The sequence below is a fragment of the Pogonomyrmex barbatus genome, unplaced genomic scaffold (assembly GCF_055798465.1).
Source record: "Pogonomyrmex barbatus isolate J1 unplaced genomic scaffold, ASM5579846v1 scaffold7, whole genome shotgun sequence".
Classification (NCBI taxonomy): Eukaryota; Metazoa; Arthropoda; class Insecta; order Hymenoptera; family Formicidae; genus Pogonomyrmex; species Pogonomyrmex barbatus.
In genome coordinates, this window is record NW_028297171.1 from 8,877,038 (window position 1) to 8,902,939 (window position 25,902).

The 25,902-nt window shown below is 42.4% G+C and overlaps 1 protein-coding gene and 2 long non-coding RNA genes across 9 annotated transcripts in view; 1 reads left to right on the plus strand and 2 right to left on the minus strand.

The window, feature by feature from the left end:
• Bap170 (Brahma associated protein 170kD) overlaps positions 1–25,902 on the minus strand; it is a 46,762-nt gene that overhangs the window by 2,616 nt on the left and 18,244 nt on the right. Inside the window, exons 3-16 of one of the 6 annotated variants that reach the window (XM_011649643.3) lie at positions 20,300–20,397; positions 17,511–17,662; positions 8,086–8,561; positions 7,402–7,916; positions 6,812–7,206; positions 6,495–6,714; positions 6,222–6,399; positions 5,100–5,408; positions 4,097–4,303; positions 1,905–4,009; positions 1,623–1,782; positions 1,376–1,534; positions 855–935; positions 53–144 (exon numbers count right to left, since the gene is read on the minus strand). In XM_011649643.3, coding sequence (XP_011647945.2) covers positions 53–144; positions 855–935; positions 1,376–1,534; positions 1,623–1,782; positions 1,905–4,009; positions 4,097–4,303; positions 5,100–5,408; positions 6,222–6,399; positions 6,495–6,714; positions 6,812–7,206; positions 7,402–7,916; positions 8,086–8,561; positions 17,511–17,662; positions 20,300–20,397 — 5,147 coding nt within the window. Of the gene's footprint in view, positions 1–52; positions 145–854; positions 936–1,375; positions 1,535–1,622; positions 1,783–1,904; positions 4,010–4,096; positions 4,304–5,099; positions 5,409–5,996; positions 6,400–6,494; positions 6,715–6,811; positions 7,207–7,401; positions 7,917–8,085; positions 8,562–17,510; positions 17,663–20,299; positions 20,398–25,902 lie in introns of all 6 variants that reach the window. The other 5 variants (XM_011649641.3, XM_011649640.3, XM_011649646.3 and 2 more) reach the window with 5 other exon arrangements.
• LOC148934974 (uncharacterized) lies at positions 21,813–25,079 on the plus strand. Of its 2 annotated transcripts, none has more exons than XR_016140883.1 (3): positions 21,813–22,187; positions 22,536–22,872; positions 24,981–25,079. It is a non-coding gene; the product is annotated as an uncharacterized LOC148934974 (long non-coding RNA). The 2 variants fall into 2 exon arrangements; XR_016140882.1 differs by lacking the exon at positions 24,981–25,079 and adding an exon at positions 23,833–24,661.
• LOC148934975 (uncharacterized) lies at positions 25,070–25,707 on the minus strand. Its single transcript, XR_016140881.1, has 2 exons — positions 25,572–25,707; positions 25,070–25,227 (listed from the first exon to the last, which is right to left on the minus strand). It is a non-coding gene; the product is annotated as an uncharacterized LOC148934975 (long non-coding RNA).

Sequence of the window (25,902 nt, forward strand, 5' to 3'; positions counted from 1 at the left end):
CAATCATAACAAATAATGAGATAATGAGATAAAATGGAACAACCGAGATTACCTTCTACCGTGTGTTGAATATATGACTAGGTTCCTAAGAATGAGAGCTGCCGTTAGGCGAATACTTTTGGTCACTGGACCTTCGTTGTCGTCCTGTAAAATAAAGATACACAGTTGACAATTGATTATTTACATGCGTTCGTACACACAGACAACTGATGATAGACAACAAATGAAATCACTGATCTTTCAAATGCTAAAAAAAAAGATCTTGTGAAAAATACATGGATATACGTAGTTCCAAACTGTATGATGTTGTTACGAATGCGTTATGGGGAATCGTGTTAATGTGTAAAGCACTGCAATTTTTCGGCGAAGCTGCAGTTTGTTTGTCTTGGACAATCGCGCGTGTATTCGACGTGTCATGTAACAGACATCGACGACTTCATATCGTTGCACCTTAACCACGTTACAACAATACGACAAGGACGCACATAAACCAGCAAACACATATCCAAACCTACATCTAGCAACATCTACTTAGTAAATACGAGTCCGGTTGCTCTGCTGCTCTATTGAAACAAACGCTGTGCCAACACCTTCCTAACGTGAGTAATGTAAGTTGGACGCACGTAAAAAAAAAAAAAAGAAAAAAAATGTTAACTACGAAATGTCGAAATAAAAATTAAAAAAAAGACATGCTACATCAAAATGGAAGGGTAAACAAATGATGGGTTCAAGGGGAATGACATGGTGCGCAAAAACAGAGAATAAAAAAAGCACAAAGAGACGACAACAACAACAGCATTAAAGAAACTGTAGCTGTGTCGTGGCTTCCTTTCCAACTCTCAACACATTTTTACCTGTTCTGGTGGAGAATTTTGCCCAGGTCTGGGGGAAGAAGAGCTTGAGGTGGCTGCAGCGGGCTTGGTCGGCCTTTGCTGCTTCGCCAAGAGAGAACAAGAAATTTCGTTAAATTAGCCATTTAAAGATCTGTAGAATCGAAGACTGTCGGGTAATTTTACAGAATCGATTTACAGACTTTATATCAACAGAATATCAATATGACAGGAAGAAAGATTGTATGCTGCGAAGTGTGTAATTCGTGTGTTATAAGATTCTAAATTTGTGTATTGGTGTAGTTTATATATTGGTCCATTATCGCAGGGAGAACGTTTGCTTTCGATTAGACTTATGACGCATATACTTTGCTCAACTTTGCTCTTTCTTATTTAGGTCTATGATTTTATTTTCATTTATAACTTCACATTTTTGTAGTAAATAATCTCGCTGCACAACGTACACGTTAATTTTAAACGTGTACATAGAACGAACAATAGAATTAAATTTTGTATTTTCAAGCAGAAGTATTTTTGAAACTTACCATTAACTCTTTAGGATTAACAAATTCCAGAGCATGCCGTTTAATAGCGTGGAATGCCGCATTGGGTGCATATCCGGGATGATGCGGAGTCGGGGGTGTAGACGTGGAAACTTCGGTTTTACCCGTCACTGTCAATTGTTTCCTCCTCATCGACATCGTCTAAGTGGGAAAAAAGTCATTCGATAAATTTCATTCATTCACGATTGATTAAAGCTTACGAAAGTAAAACGAAAGTAAGATTACTTACATCCGCGTTGCAGTGCCTATCATAAAGATGTGTCATTAACGAGAACTTGCGTCTTTTGAGCGCGTCGCAACTCGCCCATAGACACAATATCTCTTCGCCACCGTTCGGACAATGGGCCTCGCAAACGTGAAGATAGACTTCATGCGGTGTTTTAAATTGCCTAAAAAATTATTTGAGATATTTTTCACTGGTTCGCGTGTAATCATTCATATTTCATATTTCATTAGATATAACTTCTGTTCGATGAAAATATTTATTTCGAAAATTTATCTTTTGACTTACCTAAGACAACCTCGCCACTCGCATAAGTAAGCATTCGGGTCGATTTTGATGGTAATGGTTTTTTCCTGTAACGACTGTGGCGACTGTTGTTGCTGCTGCTGCTGACTCGTGGAAGGTTTCGACTCCGGCTCAGTGGAGGTTGACGAACTCACCGTCTTTATGACCTTGGTGACAGGTGACTTCGCAGCGGATACGCCGTGAGTAGCTGCCGCTTGATGCGGAGTTGTGGGTCTCGTAGGCGGTGGCGTGGATGCCGGTGTAGGCGTCACCACTCTAGACGGCACACTAGTAGATACCGGAGTTTGCTGGGCCATCGCCGGGATCGTAACGGTTACTGTGTTCGGATTAGTTTGCGCCACTGAGCTGTTGACTATAATGGAGGTCTGCGGAATAGTGGCAGACGTAGGTACAAGGGGCGGCGGGATGTTGCCAAGAGCAGGGCTCTGCAGGATCGGACGAGGAACTTGCGTCACGACTACTTGCTGTCCTTGTGGCGTTACCGCAACCATCTTCTGTGGAGTCGGTTGCGCGGCGGCCTGCGGTTGCAATATGATAATCGTCTTAGTACCAGTCCCCTGTTGCTGCGTGGTCTGCGCCACGAGGACTGTTTGCGCTTGTCCTTGCACCAGAGCTGTCTGTGGTTGTGCTAGTACATAGTTTTGACCGGGTACACCACCCGATACTACATACTGCAGCTGTCCACCCGCACTCTGCTGTAGCAGCACCTGTGGTTGAGGCGGAGGCGGCCTGCCTTTTACCGATGTGGTGGGAATAATCACTTGGTTAGTCGACGGGATCGTTTGCTGCACGACTATCTGTCTAGGCGTCGCAACTATGAGTTGCTGTTGCTGATGCGTCGGCGGTGGTTGCGACTGCGACACCTGATTAATGCTTGCAATTTGATTGATGAATATGTGAGGTTCTTCTTTGATGTGCAGAGTCGGTGGCTCTTCCTTCACGAGAACCGGCGGCGGCACTTCCGTCTTTATATGAAGAGGAGGAGGAAGAGAAGCTGGAGTCGCCGTCGCCATCGCCACTGTTGCTGTCGCTGCCATCGCTACCGTCGCCGTTGCTGTCGCCACCACTGCTACTGTCGGTGTCGCCGTTGTCGTCATTATACCCGCCGTCGTTGTCGACGCTGCTGTCGCTGCCCCTGACACCGTCGTTGGTATTGTTGCCGACGTTTCTTCCTTTATTGTATCTTTATTAATATTTACTTGGTCTTCCAGGTCCATCTCGTCCTCTATGCAGTCCGCGGCCAAAGCAGCATAGAGATTTGCCGCAGTGGAGGAAACGGTAGCTTTCTCGCTGTCTTTATCATCATCCTGCTCCTCAGACTTTATACTCGATACTGTAGATTCAGCTGTGGTCGAGTCGACCGCTGGGTCGGGGGACATCGTGCCGTTAGAATATTTCGGTTTTTTGATATCCAGCTCATCTGATTCGCTAGCTGATCTCTTGATTCCTCGCGGCGCTTCGATCAAAGTATCCTCGGATACTTCATTCTGTATAACATTGCTGCCCTCCACATCGGGCTTTATTTTCAGTTCGGTGGGAGATTCTTTTAACACTTTCTTGATGTGATTCTCCACTAAATCCATCTCTTTCTCGTTGATCGAATTCTTGCCTAGCACACCGTTCAGAATCGGTTCCTTATCGACTTTTCTCTCAAGCAGATCCACCAACATCATGCTTTGCAACGGTTTTTCCTTCGAACCCACGCTTGACGAATCCTTAGACGAGCCATCCTCCTGGGCATCGATGTCCATATTGTTACTCGCCGGCGCACCATTGAGAAGAATACCTTCGAAACTTGTCGGCATGTTTTCCTCCTCAACCCTGAAGGAGCAATCTCTGCTACCACCGATACCGCTGCTGGACGCCAAAGAGTTATTGGTAGAATCCGAATCCTCGGCGATGGAAGTGCATGTCATGCGTTGATTCGTCTTGTTCGGTATGCCGGTGGCGACGTTGACCGTTGTCGTCAAGGGCGGACGACAGATCTTCGCCGGTGAGGAAGATATGTGATTCTCAGTCGAATTCATTATCACCGTGGTCGTGGACGTGATAATTTGGTTGGCATTATCGTTATCATTTACTTCAGTCTGGAACAGACGAGAAGTTCGATGCACCCTCGTATTACGCGAGATTTCGTCGAGTTGCGTAAGCTTGTAAAAGTGTCGATTACATACCTTCTCGCAATTATTAGTCACAACGAACTTGGCCCCGTTGAGCCTTTGTATCTTTTTGGCAGGAATGGGTGTGATTGCCGGTTTCTGCTTAGCGTTGATGGGCGTTTTTGGGAGTATCGTAGCCGGGGTAGCCGCGGGTGCAGCAGGTTGAATCACACCCGTCATCTGTTGCTGCAATAACCTTTGCTGCTGCTGACGTTGGGCAACCTAGAGATTATCCGCGGTGATATTAATCAGAAAACCTAAATCAACATTTGAAATTTTTTTCCTTTTTTTTTTAAAATCACATCCTTTTTGCGCAATCGTCTCATCGATTTTATTATATTCGTAACGGAATAAATATCAAGAGAACAATCGAATTCACCAAAAACCATGCTGTTGTTAGTATTTAACATTACGAATACTCTTTCACTTTACTTTTAATATAACACTCTGTTAAATATTGCTTTTATCGTAATATTCGTTCAAGAAGGGAAGGAGAGAGGACATTCTCTGGTTTAAATTTGTATTCCAAAAGAATAAGAAAATACATAACAAAAGTCTGAATACATCAACCAACACTACATCATAAGCAGACATTTCAACAAATAATGATAAAAAAAGGAACAAAACGTAAATGCAGATTTTCTATTACTTATTCTTGCATAGATAGCACACTGTGATATAATTTACTAAAAAGACAAATATCTCCATGAGAGATCACTCTACAATAGATAGCAAATAAAGTTGTTAAAAATGTAAAATTTATCTTGCTTCTAATTGCAACTTACATACAATCAGATAATGATTTATAAGGGCCTCTCTTTATTTTAAATTATTATATTACGCGTATACAACACTCGAATCGCATTGAATATATTCTTATTATCGTCCGTGCGTCAAATATGGAGAAAAAAAAAACGAAATCTTCAAGATTTCGATTCGACAGACATTCTAGACAAAAATAGAAGAAAAACCCCAAAAATACAAACTATTTATTCTTGTTAATATACAACAATGATACCTGGTTGCTGGTTATTAGCTGGTTGGCACTGATGCTGGATGCGATGCTAGCAGTAGTGTTTGTTACGCAGGCAGTAGGGGCAGTAGACACACAAGTCGCAGCAGCACTGGGCATGCAGTCGCTGCTGACTGTTACCTTAGTAGCCAATAGGCTTTTTATTATGGAACTCGACGTAGTGCCACTTCGATTATCTTCCTTAGCAACTACCTGGATACATTGTAACTGTTGCTGCGGCTGCGGCTGCTGCTGCGGCGTTTGGGAGCCGCTCGCTAGCAACGCTTGGCTCAGATGCGGATGCGATACTGATACCTAATCGACAAGGAGGCAACATACAAATTTCAACCACCACAGCGAATCACAGCTTCGGAAAGTATAATTTAAGCGTTTACGTGAACACATGCTGCGAAATATCTCATTATAGCGTAGCTATTGTTTACTCAGTCGGAAGAAGCATTTGATAAGCGTAAATCACAGACAATACACCGATTCCTCGAAAATAATTCCGCTCGATATTTTCCAAGACCACAGCGATGATTGCGAATAGAAAATATGAAGTATCTCATCCTACGTAAAATTTTATGTAATAGTAGATTTAGCAAATGATCTGCAATTTTTCGCAAGAAAAAAAAAACGAAATAAACATCGTTCTTATAGTTTCACTCTACTTATCTACACGGTACTCGACGATCACAGAGCTAAGTTGAGGATTCACGAGGCATGCATAAGAAACTCTCTCACCCCTATGTTACAAGGAAGTAGTTCTAGTTCGTGTTAAAAGGGAAAACCAACAGTAAGACTAGCGTTATGAAAGCTACAACACAACCAAAGTGAGAAACCAAGGTAATAAACGAGAAAGGCAGAGAATGGTATAGAGAGAGAGCTAGGATTCGGACCCACCTGACTTTTAGAATCAACCTTGGTCACTGGATTTTGGGACTGGCTCGAGGTGTTGTTGGACGGGGGTTTCGGCGGTGCGGACAATTGGGCCTTGAGGATAGGAGACGCGGGGGTGGATGTCGTTTGTGTCCCGGACGACGCGGCGGGACTATCGACTTGGGGAGCGGCTGTGCTATCGGGGGCGGGACTTATATTCTTGACTGTACGCTGTTGAACGGGAAGCACCTTTACTGGAGTGTTGACCGCCGGTATCGGAGGTGTATTAGTCGCGACAGCAGTGGTAGTTTGGCTCGGATAAGTAATCGGCGCGGGTGTGGCCCGTACTCGGATGCCTTCGTAATACTGGGTACCGGTATTTTCGCCCTTCAATGGATTCGGTCCCACGATATTGCCGAAAACGGATCTGCAGACAGAATACAGCATGTATTAAAAAAAAAAAAAATGTATATTATGTAACAACGAATAACGTGACGATGGTTTACGACTCGAGGTAATCACCTGACACATCTGGGAAAATGTAATGGCGCTATGACGCCTCGTCTACCAATTTTTGTGCAGCAGCCGAGATACTTTTTGTACAATTCTTCCTGCTCGATGCGCGTACCAGGTGCGAGCTCGAAGGTCGCTTTAACCCAGCCAAGAGCAAATTGTTCGTTCTCTTGAATAATCTGCTGATGCGCATTCTGTTGTTGGATCGCATTAGCTGTCTCCACCGCTTCTATAAACGAATAAGAAACAAAGATGCCGATAGAAAACAAAGATTACTCTAGAAATTTCATTTCTATCCAGAGACAAAAAAGATTTCGATCACGTACTGTGCGTTGTCGACTTGGTTGAGGTCGCGGCGGGAGTCGTAGGTCGAGAAGACGCTGGACTGGTGGGTGCTGGTGTCGCGGTAATCGTCGCCGGAGTAGACGGAGTGGACGCGGATGTAGTCGTTGTAGCTGGCGTAGCAGGAGTGGCAGGGACAACGGCTTGTCCTGTGCTATTCTGCTGTGCCGCTACTGTGGATACCGTCTCAACTACTCGCATAAGAATACAGGCCTTTGGACCATAACTCTGCGCTTCCACAGTAACAAGAGCGACCAACGTGTCAATGGCACCGCGGACCCGCGCGACGCTCGTACATGGTCTCTCACCCAACGACGTTAAAGCGTACAGACATTCCAGAGTATACACTAAGAGGGCTATGTCGCTTAGAGCTAGAAATCTGCGAGCATAAACATGACCAAATTTTGTGTTACAATAATAATTGAAGATATATTCGCGATTAAATCGATAGCGACAAAGGTATCGTAATCCTATAACTTTTCAGAATATTGTTAAGTATTATAATTATCTGCACAATAATCTTTTTGGCACACACACAGTCTCAAATGAGGGGATTTTAAGATGATACACTTACCTGCATATAAGTTCATATACATTGTCAGCCAAACCGAATGTAACAATTTCTTCATTACTGTCTTGCTGACTGATCTTGTTGAGCACCTCCAGGCAGGATATAACAATAAACCTGTCTTGAGACTCGATTCCCTTGGCTACGCACGTTAGGACGACGTCTGTTATCCTCTCGCCAGCTTCTTTTAATATAACTTCGTTCGCTATGTTCCCTAGGATATCGAAACCGAGTTGATGCAGATTACTCCATCTTGCTCTTATGCATAGCAGCACGAATCGCAAGAAACACCGATTCCTGCCTAATATCGTCGCGTTCTCCGGTGTGAAGCTGAGGTTTCGCAAGATCGACGCGATCTGTAATACGCGCTGCCCATACGGATCCTGTGTGCCTAACGTCCGACCGACGCAAAACAGATCCTTGTCCTCGTCCTCGAACTTGATTGAATTCTGATTTTGATCTTTCAGACTCTCGTCCGAGTGCAGGACAAGTGAATCCAATCGTGAGCAATCCGAAAGTACCTGGAAGCCATACGAACATCCAGAATATCGAAAGCAAACGAAAAAATTGATAAATTTTTTTAAACAATTCACGTATGTGTAATCACATCCTCAAATGCAAGCAACAAAGTAGCAAGATAAATGCTTAAAGATTAAGCTTGGATTTTAGACGCTAAGACATATGCCTTACCCCTTCAATATCAATCGATGGCGTCGGTTCCTCGTTTTCTGTCGTCAACGCGGCGACGTCCTGTTTGCTCTGCTTCTCTTTTTCCAGGGTCTTCCGTCTAGAAAACGTCGGCAGACTCGTAGGCGGTTTCTTCATAAAGGTCCTTTCGTTTGTAAGGTCTATTACATCCTGGGAATCAAGCACGTCCGACCAGAAAGAGTTAATTGAGTAGTTACGGACACGCGAGTACACCTCGATGAAGAGTTGTCGCGTGCCGGGCGAGTCAAAGACACCAGCGTGCGCCAGAAGAATATTCACCAGACGGGGATACTTGTCAAGCCGTAGGGTGTGCTTGCCCTCGTTCGATAGGAGGGTACATACGTTGATGGCGAAATCTTGTTCATTCGGCAATGGCGACAGAAGCGATAGCGCGAGTTTGTCGTAATTCGAGGGCTTATAAAGGTCGGACGAGAGTCCATTGTAATCGCGTAGCGATTCTGAAAGCAAAAATAAAGAAATAAATAAATTTAACAGTCTATATCCATTGGCGGAGTAAAGAAGAAATATCTCTCTTACTCTCGTAACATGACTTGATTTAGAAGTCGTCCTATAATTATTACACAATTATGATTATGCAATTTCGATATTTTACAGATCCAATTTTCTTCCAATCGCATAAAAATTTTTGATGCTAAAAATGTAAAACATATTTATTGAAACCTTATAAAACTATATTTGTGATATCGCAGTAAAATTCAGACAATTAAAACGTAAAGAGAATTTCGTTAAAATATCTAAAAATAACCAGATACAGATCTGAAAATAATTTTGTTGTGTTATCAAAATAATTATATAGAATGCTTAAGCATTATAATTACTGTAAAATTAAAAATTTTTATATTTTAATAACCAATTTGAATATCCTACATGATCATTTTGATGGTTTAATAAAATTATTTTCTAAAATTATTCTCTATTTCTGGCTAAATTTTTAAATAACCTGTTATTTTTAACATTATCGTTCTTTTCGCATAGCATCTCATTGGGATAATTATACCGACAACGATCTCCTATACGCAAAGAAATTATCAGAATACATAATCCGGTGCATCGTTTGTATTAACTATATTCTCGTTATGATTACGTTAACGTAATTTTAATGAATATCACAGGTTGGATGTATAGATACGAAGGTCGTGTAAACGTTTACACACGTCGTGTTCACGTTAAAGCCTCCTGATGGTTTTTAAGCAAACCTTGTATAATAAATTTCGTTGTAACTATTCAATTAAAATACGCAGTTATTATCGTGCTGGTTTATTAAAATCATTAAAAACGTGCCGCATTTCTCAAAACGCTCTTTTTGAGGATTTTCTCCCATATTGGTCGATTCAAATATATACTTTATACATATTTAATTAAATATTTCAGCAAATACACCATGAACGTATTATATCCTCTGGCAGGAACAAATATATATGTATGAACAAATATGTGTGTGTGTGTGTGTGTGTGTGTGTGTGTGTGTGTGTGTGTGTGTGTGTGTGTAAAATGGAATCGCAAAATGTTACAAAAAAATGCAATTTTATAAAACTTGCTTTTTTCTAAAAAAAAAAAAAAAGTATTATTTTTTTAAATATTACTTAAACTGTACGTTCTTAAACAATGTTTCTGTCCCAAGCATAGGGATTAGAATATCTTCTCTTCGCGGCACGGCATTTCTCCGTCGCGAGAATAAGTTGTATCCCTGGCAATCGTCGTCATCGGAATTGTCACGCGGCCAATCTCGCGACCCTGCCGCGCTTGACGACGACTCATTGAGGCAGGTCATGGCTGGTTGATGCAACAAGAAAGCCTAGCATCACGACAATATTGCCCCGGATTGTCGTCCGAGTCGAACGACAAGTAATCTCTTCCTCTCTCTCCCTCTTTTATCTGTGTAAAATTTGTAAAATGGGCCGGCCCATTTGCAAAATTTCGAGATAATTAATAGAGCTCTATCTATTCTCCAAAAGGTTCAATAATGAATTTCATAAAGAGATTAAGCATAAGAAAATAGAGATTCAAAAATATGAAGTGTCTCCTTCATATCTTTACACACAACTTGTTTCAATTGAAATCGATTTGAGTCCTGATATTTTACGAATCTTTGAAATGCTACCTAGAATGCTACCTCTCAAGAGAATGCCAGATTTTTAAAAATAAACTTGGAAATCCGTGGAAATTTATGTATATAGAATTTTTTGGGAAAAAGCCAGAATTTTATAAATTGTAATAAAATTTAAAAAAGAGAACATAATTTTTTTCATTAAAAGTTTTTTTCCATCTGCATTGTTTTATCATCGACGGAGAGATATTTATGAAAAAAATAGTTTTACTAAAATATCTAAAAATTTGGCTGGATACAGATCTGAAAATAATTTTGTTGAATCACTTAGGACACTTAAACATGATGATACTGCAAATACTTTTGATGTTTTAACAACAAACTTAAGTGTCCTATAATTATTTTAATGATTCAACAAAATTAGATTATTTTCAGAATATTTCTATATATTTTTTGTAAAATATATAATTATATATAACTATATTCCACAGAACAAATTAAATGCAAATCTCTTTAGAAACATTTAATATAAGATAAGAGACATGTGTTGTGTAATCAGTTGGAGCGATAGTCAAATCAGACCGGGAAAACATTTATTCTCTCATAAATGTGTAAAACTGGACTAAATTATTTCGAGAACTGCAATTATAAACGCAAAAAAGCGAGGTCAGAGAGGATACAGATTGATTAGCAGCTATCGTCGCAGGATGAAATGTTTATCTGAGGAGTAGCGATATCTTGGGACCGCAATATCTAAAATAGTAAAACTAACTAATCCAGCATTCGATTTCCATACAACGGCCGATTTATTCCGCTCGATAATGAGCATCTCGTCTTTTTATCGCCATCAAACGCGATCGCTGGCTTAACGACGACGTTGAAGAAGACAGAGATTAGTTATCTATTAATGCTTCATATCGCACGTCAATTATGCCCGCATGTGTCGTCGGATTCGCACCTCGATAAGGTGATCGACTCCATTCTCAATGCACCACAAGTAGGTTGTACTCTCGGTCAAGGCTAGCTTTCTACGAGTGGTCGACATGTTCCACCGACGGAGATATATCGCGCTAAAACATCATGGAACTATTCCAGCGCCTAATTTCAATCTTCTTCAGAGAGCCATGGAAATTTCTAAGATGCGCAAGAACGAGATTTCACGTTTTATTTACTGCCTGTTGAGATCTTTCGCCTGCTAACATCTCGTAATTTTCTGACTGTCGAAAATAGAGAGCTAGAAATAAATGTAACATCTTATACTTAATCTCTGGCCCATCCGTCAAATTTCCATCTTTCTTAAATAATTTCCTCGTTTCTTCTAAAATTCATCATTAATCATTATATCTAGCCTTGACTCTCGCATGCAGTATTCCTTTAAAGTCCGTCGTGCCTCTTTGAAAAAAAACGAATAAGCATGAACAAGTAAATATTTTTATCATTCTCGTAGAAAAAAGTTTGCACAATCGGGAATGATGTTGGATTTTTTCGAGATGTTAATTACATCTGTATAAATAATGATTTGACAACGAATCAGTTTCCTTCATCTCATCAGATAAAAATTGACTTATTTATAAATCAAAAATAAGAAGTAGTATGTAACTTGACGTCTTTTTAAAAGGTAATTTTGTTCGGTGTTAATTACAATTACATCTGTCTATATAATGACATAGCAGTCGGTTTTCTTCGTCTAGACAGATAAAAATTGGTTTGTTTTCACAAATTATCGAGACAAGAGATACGTGAACTCGGCGTCAATTTTTGACCTTTTTTAAAAGGTAATTTTATTCAGTGTTAATTACAACTACCTGTATCATGACTTCCTTCGTCTCAGGCAGAATTTCAGCGCGAGGAAAACTTCAAACGGAAAGCGGAATATATGGATCGTATGTACGCGGCGCAATGTTATCGCGGATCGCAGTAATCTTTTCAGCCGCAAAACCGCGATCAATATCGCGTCCCAGGAGAAGTGTCGAGTTTTGCCGGAAACGGGGGGGACACAAACCGGGAACCGGTAGGCACGGCAGAACGATGAAAGGAGACGCGAGCGAGGGCAGAGAAAGGAGGTGATTCCGAAGGAGCCAGGGGCTCGTTAATAAAATCATGGCTCGTCAACGATGCTGCGAAGTGGCGAGTATCGATTTCAAGTTGAACACCTTGTTTCCACGGCGTAATAAAGGGAATGTTGCTTTTACGTAAGCGTAACGAACAAAAGAGAGCCTCGTCGCATGAAAACGCATTATTTTTTTCTTCTCCATTCTTGTCCAACGTATATTTTGCAACAATAATTTATAAATATTTTATGGTAGCTTTCTCGGATAAAACCGCGTTATCGGATAAAAGTTTCCAGCTTGTAAATTACATCGTCACTTCAGGCGTTAATATTTTCCGATTTTATTGCCTTTTTGACCATCGATTTTCTCTATAGTGAACTTTATATAGGTGAACTTTATTCAAGTTCTACATATTTTCAAAAGTTATTTAGTTTTTATAAAAAAAATAAAAATAAAGAAAAAAAGAAGAGAATCTTGTGTTAAGATAACTAAAATTTATGTCTGTCATCCGATAAAGCGAAATGCTCTTAACGCGAAATTGATTCGCGTTAAGCGCTTAGTGAATGTTAGCGAAGCTATTTGTAGTTCGTCGTTATGATAAAAGCAATATGCGGTCGACGTACTGTCGTCGCATGACATCGTGTTTTCCCGCGTTCAATCAATCCAATTCTACCTGCGTCAATATCAAACGGCTCTATGATTAAACACCGATAAATAAGCGATACAACGCAGCGCACAGAGGGCCAATCGATTTCCACTTGTAATCGTCGAGAGACGTGCGTTAAATTCACGCATTACCGCCACTGCGCATCGCTACGCGTTCATCAATTAATAATTCGGAAAATCTAGGGACTTGGAGAAATTTAACGAAAATGGTGAAGAATTCGAGTTTAAGCACGGACCGCTTCTAAATAATTCCACCAGGAATTTTCTAAGTGCGTCCGTGAGCTAAAATAATTCTTGGTGCGAGCAGAGGAGGGATCATCGAGAAATTTAATGTTTAACGAAAATGTGGCGAAGGATTTGGGTTTAGGCGCGGACCGCTTCTAAGTGATTGAACGATCCCTAAATATGCCCGTGAACTAAAATAATTCTTGATCTGAGCAGAGGGGGATGTCAGCGCGAAGTGTAACGGCGGGCATCGCATGGTCCTCGCGCGTTAATTGGCGTTGCAGTCCGCTGACAAACGCCTCGTAACGAGACGAGCGCGCGCAGTGCGGCGGATGGCACCAGTGGCACGCGGTGGTCGTCACCCCCTCGCTACCCTCCACCCCTCCTCAACCTCGACCAGACGTCGTCACGTCAATCGTCGCGACACCCGTGCCTGCGACCACAGGTGGATCCGCCTGGAGAGATCAGGGATTGTTCAGATTTCCGCGTCTGGTTCATATTAAACTAACGACGAACAGAAATTGTTTCGGCAAAATTCCTCCATTTAATTTATTTTCAATTTTAATTTCAAATCAACGCAATCATTCTCTCTCTCTCTCTCTCTTTCTTTCTTTTTTCATTTTCTAAATTTCTAAATAACTTTTTTCTTCCGAATTTGTACATACTTCACGTCGTCTTTCTATACGTTTTCTTTAAGAATTCATCATCATTATATTATCATATTATATTATCATTATATTACCATATTATTTTAACTTCGTATTATTATATTATCATATTATTTAACTTCGTATTATTTCACGTCTCGTAATTCAATTTGCAACAATATTTATACAATACATATTCTGTATTTGTGCCTTTAATCACTCAGGAAATTATGCATCTCAGAACGTATAAATACCATCGTGGCAACAATAATAATAATAATTTGCTCGATTCTAATCTCGAGATTTTGTGATAATATTCGCGCGCCGTAATGTCATATAAGTATTCAAAAGAGTACGAGGTGTCGGACAGTTTTTTGCTTTCTAAATGGCCATCCCTAATCTAGCACACGAGCACACCGCCGGGATCGCGGGTGAGCTCTCTCGCTCTGGAATCGCGGCGAACATTACGCAAGCGCGGCATTATGCCGGGACGATCAAGAACCGACGGAACACTTATCCCGCAAACGCTTATTGATTGTGACGCGCGCCCCGTCTCGTGTCTCGCTCTCTCGCACCGACCTCCCCTCAACCGTCAACGCTTCCATCCCTTCCCCCCCCTCCCGCCGCGCGATGGTGCGCACGTGACGAAACTGTCAATCACGGGTAGATAATTAAGGTTTTAATCTCGATTTCACGAACTTCTCCGCGACTCTAGTTTCGTTACCCGAGAACGATGAGCTTTTTCACAGATGAAGGAACGAAAATTTCGTTTGGGAGAAACGTGGCGCATCGCGAATACATCCCGAAGAAATCAAACGGCGGCTTTGGCCACGCATCGCGAGTACTCGATCAGCGATTTAACTCGCGTGTCACGCGATTCTCGGCACGTTGCGTGCCGTCCGCAGTAAGAACAAAATAGAACTTCACGGTACGTGCATAGTCAGGATCTCCTCCAGGTAGAACCAAAATGTACAGCATGTACGTTGAATTCTCATATAAATTCTCTCGGTATTCCCGAATGAGATCGCGAAGATAACGATCAAATTAATAATACCAGACAATACTGCACGATCTTAACGGAAAGTGGATGGATCTAAGTGAATGGCTTAAGTGCATTACAAAATGCTAATTCAGATTGTATCGTCAGACCAGATGTGATCATCTTCATTAGTCATCATGACATCGTAATGTCGTAATTCGACATCGATCAAAAGCAAATAATTTAGAATATTTCCAACGTATTTTTTTCGACGCGTGTTGCAACATAAAGTGTTTCGACAATTACACGATATTGTTGGAAGAAATCGAAGGAAAAAATCTGTTCTCTCGGTTGTAAAAATTATAATGGCGTTCGATTTAACAATAAGAACGCACATCGCGCGCGACGGCGGTGGCGGTGGAGGCGACGAAACCGCCGCGTGACGATTAGACAAAACGATCCGCGGCATCGAGAACGTGGGAGAGGGGGAGGATGATGCATCGGAATGAGAGAAACGGGAATAACTTCCCGTTCAGGGGCGCCTTTACTGCCCCAGTTCCGGGTGCTCGTGTCGCGCGCGGGGAGGGAGGTGGGATAACGGGGATGTAACGGGGCGCCGGGACGCTCGCCCGCGACTTGCGCGGGAGCTCGTGGGGTGTCCAGGTCGTCGTCGCCGCGGCTGCCACCGCCGCCGCCACCACCGCCGCGACTAAGACCCCGGCGAGCAAATTAACAATCGTTACGTACACGTAGATATCGGTAAGCGTCACTTTCGCGCCCTTCCGCCTCCTTCCACCCAACAGGCAGATCTCGCACCTCCGGGCGCTGCGCCCTCGTATTCTCGATATTTTCTCTCCCACGTCCCCACCTTCCTCGTCCATCCGACGAATTACCCTAGAGCTTCTGTGCGGGTGATCCGCTCGGCGTCGCTCGTACAACGAGGAGCGAGGCTGCCGCATGCGGCATGCGCATGTGCGCCGAGTATAGACCCGCGCGCGTTCCGCCAGTCGACGGGTGAAACGCACCGGCGGCTCACATATATGCGCTATGCTCTATTTATGTATACGGGATGTCCCAGAAAAACCTGTGTACGCGTCATCCTCCCGACGGTTCTCGGGGCCGATCTCAGATCGGCGTAATCCCGGCGAGAGAGAGAGAGAGAGAGAGAGAGAGAGAGATGTCTCGCAGCGCGTTTACTCTTGAAAAGTAAATGTGCGAGGAGCCGGCTGACTAAAATAAAGATCTGCATGAGATAGAACTATAAAATTTACATTTAATTTTAAAAAATCTCTATCGAAATATCTTGTATCTTTACGTCATAGTTCCCCGACATCCTTAAATCTAAAATAAACCAAAGTTCTAAGTTTTCCAAGCGGCATATCAATCTGACAGATACTTTTATTATTTCACAATTAAATAGAATTAAATTATTCTAATTACGTTGCCAAAATATTAAAAAATGACTCAAGAACATATGTTTTACTTTAAGAAGTGTTAAGAAAATATATAATTTTAATATACATATATTTGCCATGAAAAAAACAATTCGAAACGAAGAATTACGCTAAGCTGCCAGATATATTTGGGACACCCTGTATGAATTTGTGTCATTATTATTGCCTATTAAATTATCTTGCACACGTCGTTCGTGCGACCCCTCCCACGCCCTTCCCCTCGATCCCCCGTGCGCGCACGAATGCACTCGCGGCTCCCAGCCGGGCCACCACGTCGCGGACTCGCATGTGCGCCCTGCTTCGCTATCTATCTCCCTATATCCCTCTCCGGCTCGATAGCCCGCCACCACTGCTGCTCTCCGAGCGGTAGCACGTCAATAACCCGTTGCCGCCTTGGCCGCGGCACGATACGTACGTATATATACGTATGTATAGCGCGCATCTCCCGCAAAGACGGCGCGGCCCATCACGGGGCACGGGGCACGCCGGGATGCCCCGATATAATTAATCCCCTCACGCGAAGCGTCGTGATTGGCAATCCGAACTGGTATCTTCGCGAGTATACCGGACGTAAGCCGGGAAAACTTCTCGTCGATATCGTTCTGATATCGACGATTTATATATAAGAATTCACCAGAGAATTACAGTACGTCGAGATGCTGGGTCCGATTTACTGTTGTTGCAAATGATTTCTCTTATATCACGAACGAAAGTACGGTCCTGCAAAATTCAGACATTCCTCGTGATACATGAAAATGGATTCGAGAGGAAAAATCGCGGGGAAGGGGGAGACTCGCAGAGGTACTGAAACGCGCAATATTTTTTACGCAGCGCTGCAGGGATGATGCGGAACGAGCGAGCGAAAAATTCTGACAGCCGGAAATTGCTAACGTAGCGAATTATTGAACCGTGACTCGCGCATACAAACAGAAAAAAAAAGATAAAAAGAGAGAGGGAAAGAGAGAGAGAAAGGGTGAGGATATAGTGAATGCGGGCGCGACGCGGCGATGAAAGTGCGACAAGGAGAGAAACAATGGGCGGTGGAAAATGCATTCGAAAGTCGCCCGGCCGTGCGTACGTGAAATATATCCAGACGTGCACAGCGGCATAAATTGGCAAACGCGATTTATCGAAAACGCGACTGCTCACGCATTCGACGGATTTGTGCATTTCGTCGTAAACGCAATAAAAAGGTAATACATTTGCTTGCTGAAATATATGCGGGATAATCCGCAGGAATCCACCATCACGATGGATTCCTCAACATAGAGTTTCTGAATTTCAGAATTGTTAACAGCGCGTACTACGGCAACTCACCTGCAATATTGTGTTGATGATGATTATAAGTAAGAGGAACGGAGTGCAGTGCTCTGGCCGACCATTTCCGGTGCCTGGAGTCCTCGTCGTCGTCATCAGCCTGTTGACCATCCTCGCCTAGAAAGTGGACTTTCTCGTACCTGTCCAGATACCTAAAAATGTACATCAAAATGCTTTAGTGTTTCATGCAAATACATAAATTTGCATTTCGTCCAAATCTATTTTTTTTCATAATTCTCATTTTTTTATACGCTTTCAAAAAATTTAATCCTTTCTAAGAATTCCAAAGATAGACGTAAATAAGAACAAAATATTCATTGATTGTTTTTTATTTCTGAAAATCATTTAAGACCTAAATGATATAATATTATACTGTCAAGTCATAAAAAAAAAAGAATTAAAAATCTCAGTGTGAAAATCAGCTGAATCAAATAAAAGGATCAATCACGGCGATCGAGATTGCTCTCGCTTAGAATTGGTTGGCCTTTCTGGAGAACCGGTCGTCTCGCAACGATAGCAACACGTGGTACGAAGCTCTAGTCGGAGAATGCACAACTCAGAAAGAAGTTCTTCGAGACGATCGAGAGACCAACCAACTGACCGACCGACCATTGGTCGTCGAAGTGCGACGAACTCGTGCGATATTCGCGCGAACAGGGTAGATGTAAAAGATAGTGGATATATGAAAGAGAAAGAGAGAGAGGGGCACGGAGGAAATCATGAGGCGTCGAAGGAGGGAGGGAGGGAGAGAGAGGGAGAGAGAGAGAGGGAGAGAGAGGGAGAGAGAGAGAGAGAGAGAGAGAGAGAGAGAGAGAGAGAGAGAGAGAGAGAGAGAGAGAGAGAGAGAGAGAGAGAGAGAGAGAGAGAGAGAGAGAGAGAGAGAGAGAGAGAGAGAGAGAGAGAGAGAGAGAGAGGACATCCAGTCGTGGGTGGGCGAAAGAAAGTAGTGGGGATAGGTGTAGCGGATCCATTCATGCAACCAACGTACACAGCGCGGAAGGTGCAGGCGGAGAGTAAAGCAGCCCAGAGCCTGATTGGCCGTTGGCGGGTGCAGACTACTGAACACTAGTCTGACTACTGCAGCGGCGGCGTGCCGCTGCCTACTGCAGCTGTCGCACGCCGCATGTGTGACAACGCCGGTGCTGTTGACTACTAACATAAAGTAGTAGACCGCCGGGATGTCTCCAGTCGGAGTCACGTGGCACGAATGAATATTTGACTTCTTGTTTAACGAGGCAATAGATTTGAAATAAACGTCTTTGCGATGCTCGCGTTGTAATCGACACGACACGGCAATTCCCGATTATTTAATCCTGATGATACAAGCTTTGTTCTCTGCCATGCGATATAATGTTCTAAACGATATGTATGTTCAAGAAATGGTACTTTGACTTCGGAATTAGAAAACCAAAGGGTCCAAGAAGAGATGACAAGTAAAATCAAAAAATCAAGGGAAATAAAGATGACAAATATCGATGTATATCCAGATGCGAGAAGTAAATATCTCGTGTGTATTTAAATTTAGAGCAACTATATCTTGGAACTTCAAAAGACTATTTCAGCTTCTTGTCTTCTTCATTGGCTCGAATAGTCAGCTATTAAAAGATGATGGTTACATCATCAGAAAATATATAAAGAACTTCCAACTTAAATTAATAAGAAAATGATTTTTCATGTTGCTTAATTACGGATCATTCAAATCTATGAAATTAAGCTGATCAAAGTCGCGTGAACTTTGCGTGAAAGATGAAAACTCAAGAAACAAGAACTCCGGAGTTTCGTTTGCAGTTTGCGCGGCGCAAATTTGGGTACGAACAATCACGCGTGAAAACATCGACAAGACTTGGTGGCGCGTCCGCACTTGTCAGCCGCGCGCGCTGCTAACAAGATTGCAGGGCTCGCTTCTCTCGAGGGAGAGAGAACGAGAGCGCGGGCGAGAGAGTCAGAGAGGGGGGAGAGGGTGGGAGGGAGAGGAAAGCGAGACTCAGGAACCACGTGGTGGCTCTCGTCAGCGAGGTCGGGGCATGAATGAATGAACGTACGTAGTACGCGATACGGAAAATGGTGGTGGGGCGTAGGGACCAATGCCGATACGCGCGGTGTTGGCCGTGCGGCAAAACGCTGCTACTCCCTGCTTCTTGCAGACGCTCGCGGACTGCCAGACGCAATGGAACATTGTAGCAAGCGCGGCGCGGCGCGGCGCGGCGCGACGTGACGCGCCACGCCGCCCGCCGTGCCGCGTCGAGAGAAGTCGTCGGTACTGGTGAAGGCCCCCCTTTTGACAATCCAGATCGCCGATTCATCTCGGTGCAACTGATCCCAGCAACCTTCGATTCGTTAATTACAATAGGACTAGTACGATTGTGCAATCAGGATTGAGTGCGTCCCGATCAAACGAAACCATCCAAATCCAATCGCGCGAACCTGTGCCATTCAATAAATCTTACACACACACAAGCGCGCGCACGCACACACCACACACACACACACACACACACACACACACACACACACACACACACACACACACACACACACACACACACACACACACACACACACACACACAAGGTATCCACGAGTGACTGATTAAAGATATAATATCATAAAAAAGATTCGAGAATATTTTTCTAAGAATATCCACTTGTTTTTATAGCGATATATTTATATATTTCGTAAATTTAAAGAATATCGCACGACGACCTAACGTGATGTTGGATAGCTCTGGCTTCTTGTTAAGAGGAAGCATATTTGCCAAAGTGCTGTTAAATCTGCAAGGATAAACTTACCGAAGATAAATTTGTTTAAGGCCGACTCCGCTATTGATGCAACCGCTGGGCAAGTGAAATTGTTCACACAATGACGCCCATTCATTTCTGGTATTGACCTGCAACGAATAAAAACAGAAGACATGTAAGAATTATTGAATATATGAGAATCTCCGCAAACGCGGATTGACGGAGCTTGTAAAGTTAATTGCGTTTGATAAAACTGCTTAGAGATAACACGCTCGTGCATGTTATTTATAGCACTTCGACACTCTGTTATTTCAAGCTCAGACATTTTGAAGAGGAGAATAATTTAAGAAAATCTAGCATTGACTTTTATCGCGCCGAGATTTTTACGATTTCCTTCCCTATCAATGTCTACTTATAGGAATATATTTATGTATAAGAGAAAAACATGCGAGGTTTTATAGATTATTAAAAGAAGCTTGTATCGAGGGAGGCTTGTGTCGCATTTCCTCTTCTCCTCGAGGATTCCTCGCTCATCTCTTGAAAATATCTCTTGAAGAGAATTCCCCGTAGCGGCGGCAAGCGAGATAAAGCGGGACATAAATTTCTGCGGTCGACTAAAAAAATAAACGACGTTTCTCGGGTTGCGCGCCGCGCAGAGGAAATCCGTCCGCGAATACATGGCCCTGCTCTGGAAATCAGATCCTAATTTTAATAACTCTTTTTCGTTCATTTATACAGAATTTTTTTCAAAGATTTTGAAGCATCAGCAATCGGCATTTCGAGTCACGAGAAAAAGAACCATACCTAAATTTCCCGAAAAAATATTTGTCAAGAAATTCATCATTAAAATTGATATGCACTAATGCTTTTGATTATCATTTACAATATGACAGAAAAATTATCGAAAAATGAGTTGAATCGAATAAAGCAAGATCCACATTTCGACATGGAAATAAATGTTTATTGCATCCCGTTTATTTTTGCGAATTATGCGCGCGGAAGGCATTCGCGTTTCGCTATTTTCTCTTTGCCGTACGTTGCATGCCAAAATCTTTGCGATAAAATTTATCATCCATTCGTTAACGCAAAAATATACACAAGAAATAAAAATACAAATATCGCATTTTAAATAAATCCTCATTTTTCAAATGTATGTAATGGTGCTTTCATTCTTAATCGATCACGTAGATTCATAACATTTGAATGTAGTGTGACAGAGACATAAATAAAATAGTCATAAATATCCAATATATAATCATTAATACAGCAATTACAATGTCAAAAAAATGTGATTAAAAGTTAATAAGACGGAACAAATGGAAAGACCTCATACATTTTCCTGTCTCGACGACGCGCGAATCCGGATCTCCGCGCGCGTGGACTTGGCACGTGGCTCTACAGGCGTGACACGTGGCCACGCGATGTAGAATCATCGGCGGCAGTCCTGCGCTCTCAAAGTGCGCTCTAAGCGACAACGGCGGCGACGGAGCAGGAGAGGAAACGGAGGAGGAAGAGGAGGAGAAGGAGGAGAGCGATTGGGGGAAGCACGGGAATCGTGGTTCGTAAAATCAGCGACGGCCGAGCATACTGGGTCAGTGCTCCCTGGATCGGCGCCCGTGTATTCGCTCTATTCTGGTCGCCGTCGCTGCCGCCCCGTCGTCACCGTCGTCGCCGTCGCGACGCTCGTCGATGAATCGGGAACGTGGCGCCGCGCCGTGGACGACCGCAAACGTCCGGTCGTGCGCGTTGCTCGGTAACCAATGAGTAATAATAGTTGACGAGAGACAGGACGTGCGACGCAGTGTTACTATTAGGGCCATTTTCTCGCGCATGCGTATTATGACCAATAGTCATATCTAGGGCTGTAACATGACATACGTATATAATAGGCGTTAAAATTTTGGCGGGCTCCACGCTAGGATAAGATAGGTTAAATAAAGTAAGTATTTAAATATTATTAATTGTTATTAAAGATAAATGTTATTATTTATTATTTATTTAACATAAACATAATATGGATATACATAACCAAAAGGGAGCCATTAAAAAGCATGCTCGTAATTTTCAAATAAAATATTTTATTTTAAACACAAATGTATTTTATTATATACTTTCTTTCCTTATATTTACAAAAATATAACTTTGTTAAAAAATTAATGTTAGTGTAAGTTATTAATATTAATTATATTTAAAATTCTATATAATTAAATAATTTTTATGTAATTTTTACAATTTTATACAATTGTATATAATTATAAACAATTTTATATAATATAAAAAATTTCAGTAAAAGACTAAATGATCTTACTTTTTTCTTCTAAATGTGATACTTCGATGAATCTGCATCTAAATACGCATGCGCGAGAAAGTGTCCCTGATGGCAACATTGGTGCGACGTGCGACCTGCATGACACGTATTTTAAGAACGCGGACGCAAAATATCAATAATCTGCGAGATATTAACTTCACCGTTGAGAAGGAGGCGATAATCTCGCAGACGGAACATCGCCGTGAGCATTCGTGTCGCGGCGTACTTGCAACATTTAAAAAGCGTATCTCCTCGTTTACATAAGCAATTATATAGTCCAACTCCACTTCATGCTTGCAAAGAATGGAACTAATCGGTGAGTCATGAGTCGTAAAGTGTCTGTGAATACGAGCGCACTGATCATCTGACTATATATATGATAAGACCTTCCCAACTCGTTTCTCTTCCCTGCACAAGAGAGGTATATTATACGAAGCGTATTAAAGTGCTCGCTCTCGTCTATAATCGTTATAACCCTGAAGAAATCTATGTCCGTTGACAAAAGGGAGCGGATAATTAAGCACGTCGAATTAACGCCAACGCTGATTGCATCCACCGATCGCGAACCAATGGATCTCATGGATGGATTTCGAGCTTGCAGGCTTGGAAGCGTACGAGCATACGCGAGAGGCGGCGTGGCGTGTTCTTTCCCGCCCAAGTTTGATCTACCGAGCGAGCGCAATCAGGTCCGGTACCATCGCCGTCACCACGAGGTCATAATCGTGCGACTTTGCTCGACCTTGATGCAGCAATGCGCGGTGCGTCGCGGCCCGACGCGACGCATGCGCGGCGCGGATCCGTTCCTCGGGAGCGTCGAACGACGTATCCACGTGGTTCGACCGGGTACCGAGGCACACTGCATGATGAAAGTGTCTTCGGCACCACGTGGTCGTTGGGGTAGGACATGGTCCTTCTCTCTTCCTCCCTCCCCCTGTCTCTCTTTTGACGCCCGCTCTCTCCCGCCCCCTCCTCTCTCGCGGCTCGTTCGCTCGCGCGCTCGCTCGCTCGCTCTCCCCCCACTCTTTCTCATCGAACACACGTTGCCACAGCACACGCTGTGCCTATGACTTTTCCGCATCTTCCGCTTTTTCTAGCGCGCATCTGCAATAGAATTCGAGACATGAAATTGCAACGATCAGGGTTCGGTACCAATCCCGATCCAAGTGACTTCGTCCCTTGACGTCCCTGCGATTCCATTACCAAAACCGTAAACCCATCGCCAATATATGTTGCTTTCCTCAATTCTTTAACAAGATGTTTTCATATTCTCTTCAAGTAATCTGGTAGAGACATTAATCCATGGGACTGACGAAGTGTCAAGCGAGATTAAGTTCAGATTGTGCTACCCCGGGTGGAATCAGTTCTTCCCCCCTGTGGCTCATTGCTCCAACTGTTCATGCAATTTATCATCGTGTCGTTAAGACGTGTAGGGGAAGAAATTAATTCTGATACTTCCATGTAAGGAAATCCTCGCTCGGCAACAGAATTTGTGGGCTCACCTTACCATGTATGACGTTCATGTATGACGTTAATATGTGCGACGATTATTTATGCATAAACACGACGCGACATATACTATCACTCTTCGAATATATGCGCAATTATAAAGCGAGTGTCATTTGAATTGTAGACAGCAATGTTTTCTTAAGAGACGGTAATAATATTAAAAATAATGATTAAAAATAGTGATGAAAAATAGTGAAAAGGTGACTTTAATTGATACGTTTCTTTTGAAATTTGTTTGAAATTTTATCTTCCCTCCATCATGCATGTTTTTAATTTGTTTTGTAAAGAAGCCTGGTGATTAAACGTAAAAAAATTTGAATATCAAAGTCTACTTCATAGTTTTGTTACGTAAAAATTGATGATTTTTATTTAAATCGAAATCGAATTCGATTCAAATCCTAATAATTTTCTATAGAGCTCGAGACAGAGAGAGACAAAAAAAATGTTATCTAGAACTCAAGAAAAAGAAAAAAACTTATGAGGACTTTATCAACTTTATATTAACATGTTAAGAATAGCGAATGCCTATTATAAACAAAAGTTAACAATTTTGTTAATTATATCATCACAGAAATCATCGCTCGTTATATTATATACGCACTTTTGTAACAACTCATTCGCAGTTAATAATTATAGTGAGAATTGCGACGATATCGTTACTGAATATCGATGAAAGCGAAAGAACAATAGGTTGATTATCGCTGCTGAGTGCTACTAAACCGAGAATTTTAATCACTCGATAAAATCTCGCAAATTAGGATATTTTATCTCCTTAATGCAATTAACACGTGGTATATATATATATTATTAAATATTGCAAAAATTTATCACTTTAATATTCCTCTATAAATAACTTCGTTACTCTGAGGAAAATGCCAGTCAGTAATAATACTATTATTCTCATTTTCTCTTTGCCAGAACATAAAGGAACAGAATCGATGCAAATGGCGTTTAACGAGATGTCGTAATTAGGAATATTGTATTTGTCAATTCGAGGCATTCAACGGCTAACCAGAGGATGTAACTTGAAAATTCATCCTTTTCCAATAGTTCCAATAGTAGCGATGTTTCATTACTAGCGAAATCGGATTACCACTTGCGATGTAAGTGGATTCTCCTTTTAACAAAATCAGCACGATCTTGCAGTAATCGTTAATTGCATTCACTGAAAATGCAAATGCTTTATTAACATGTTTTATTAACATTATTAACTACATAGGAAGTGGTTTTCTTACAAAATTCTTACAAAATCGAAAAACTGTAAGAAAACACGTTAGAACGAGTCGCGTATTTCGATGAAGTGATACTATTCTTAAATTGTAAAGAAATAACAATGCCTCACGAGTACATTCATTATCGTCAATTGTCTCTCGATTGCTGATTCACAACTCTCTTCGTGAGTATCGCTGGTTCGGTTTTATTCCACTGTATCTTCGCGACAAGCATCGGCATCGAAACGTGCGAATCCCGCGACACTTAACGTTGCTAGCTTATGAGAACACTGCCTACCTTTAAACGTCATAGTAGCCGCATAACAATCTTGAAATAACCGCGAGTGGCGAGAGGCTATCAATGTTACTTCGGTGGAAACGAGTGATGTTTTGCCTGTGGGATATCTGCGAAGCTTCGCGATTTGTTGTCCCATCTTGGACGGCTGCTGCGCCCCGCGGAATCGAACGGAGTCGGTGTTCGCTCGTGGCGGAAGAGCCGCAGCGCGTGTCACGTGGGCTCGCAGGCCCACGGCTGGCGGCGACTGACAGTTCCCAGTCAGCTGATCGTCCACACTAGGGCGGGGAGGGAGGTTCAAGGGGACAGCAGCGGTAGCAGCAGCAGCAGTAGC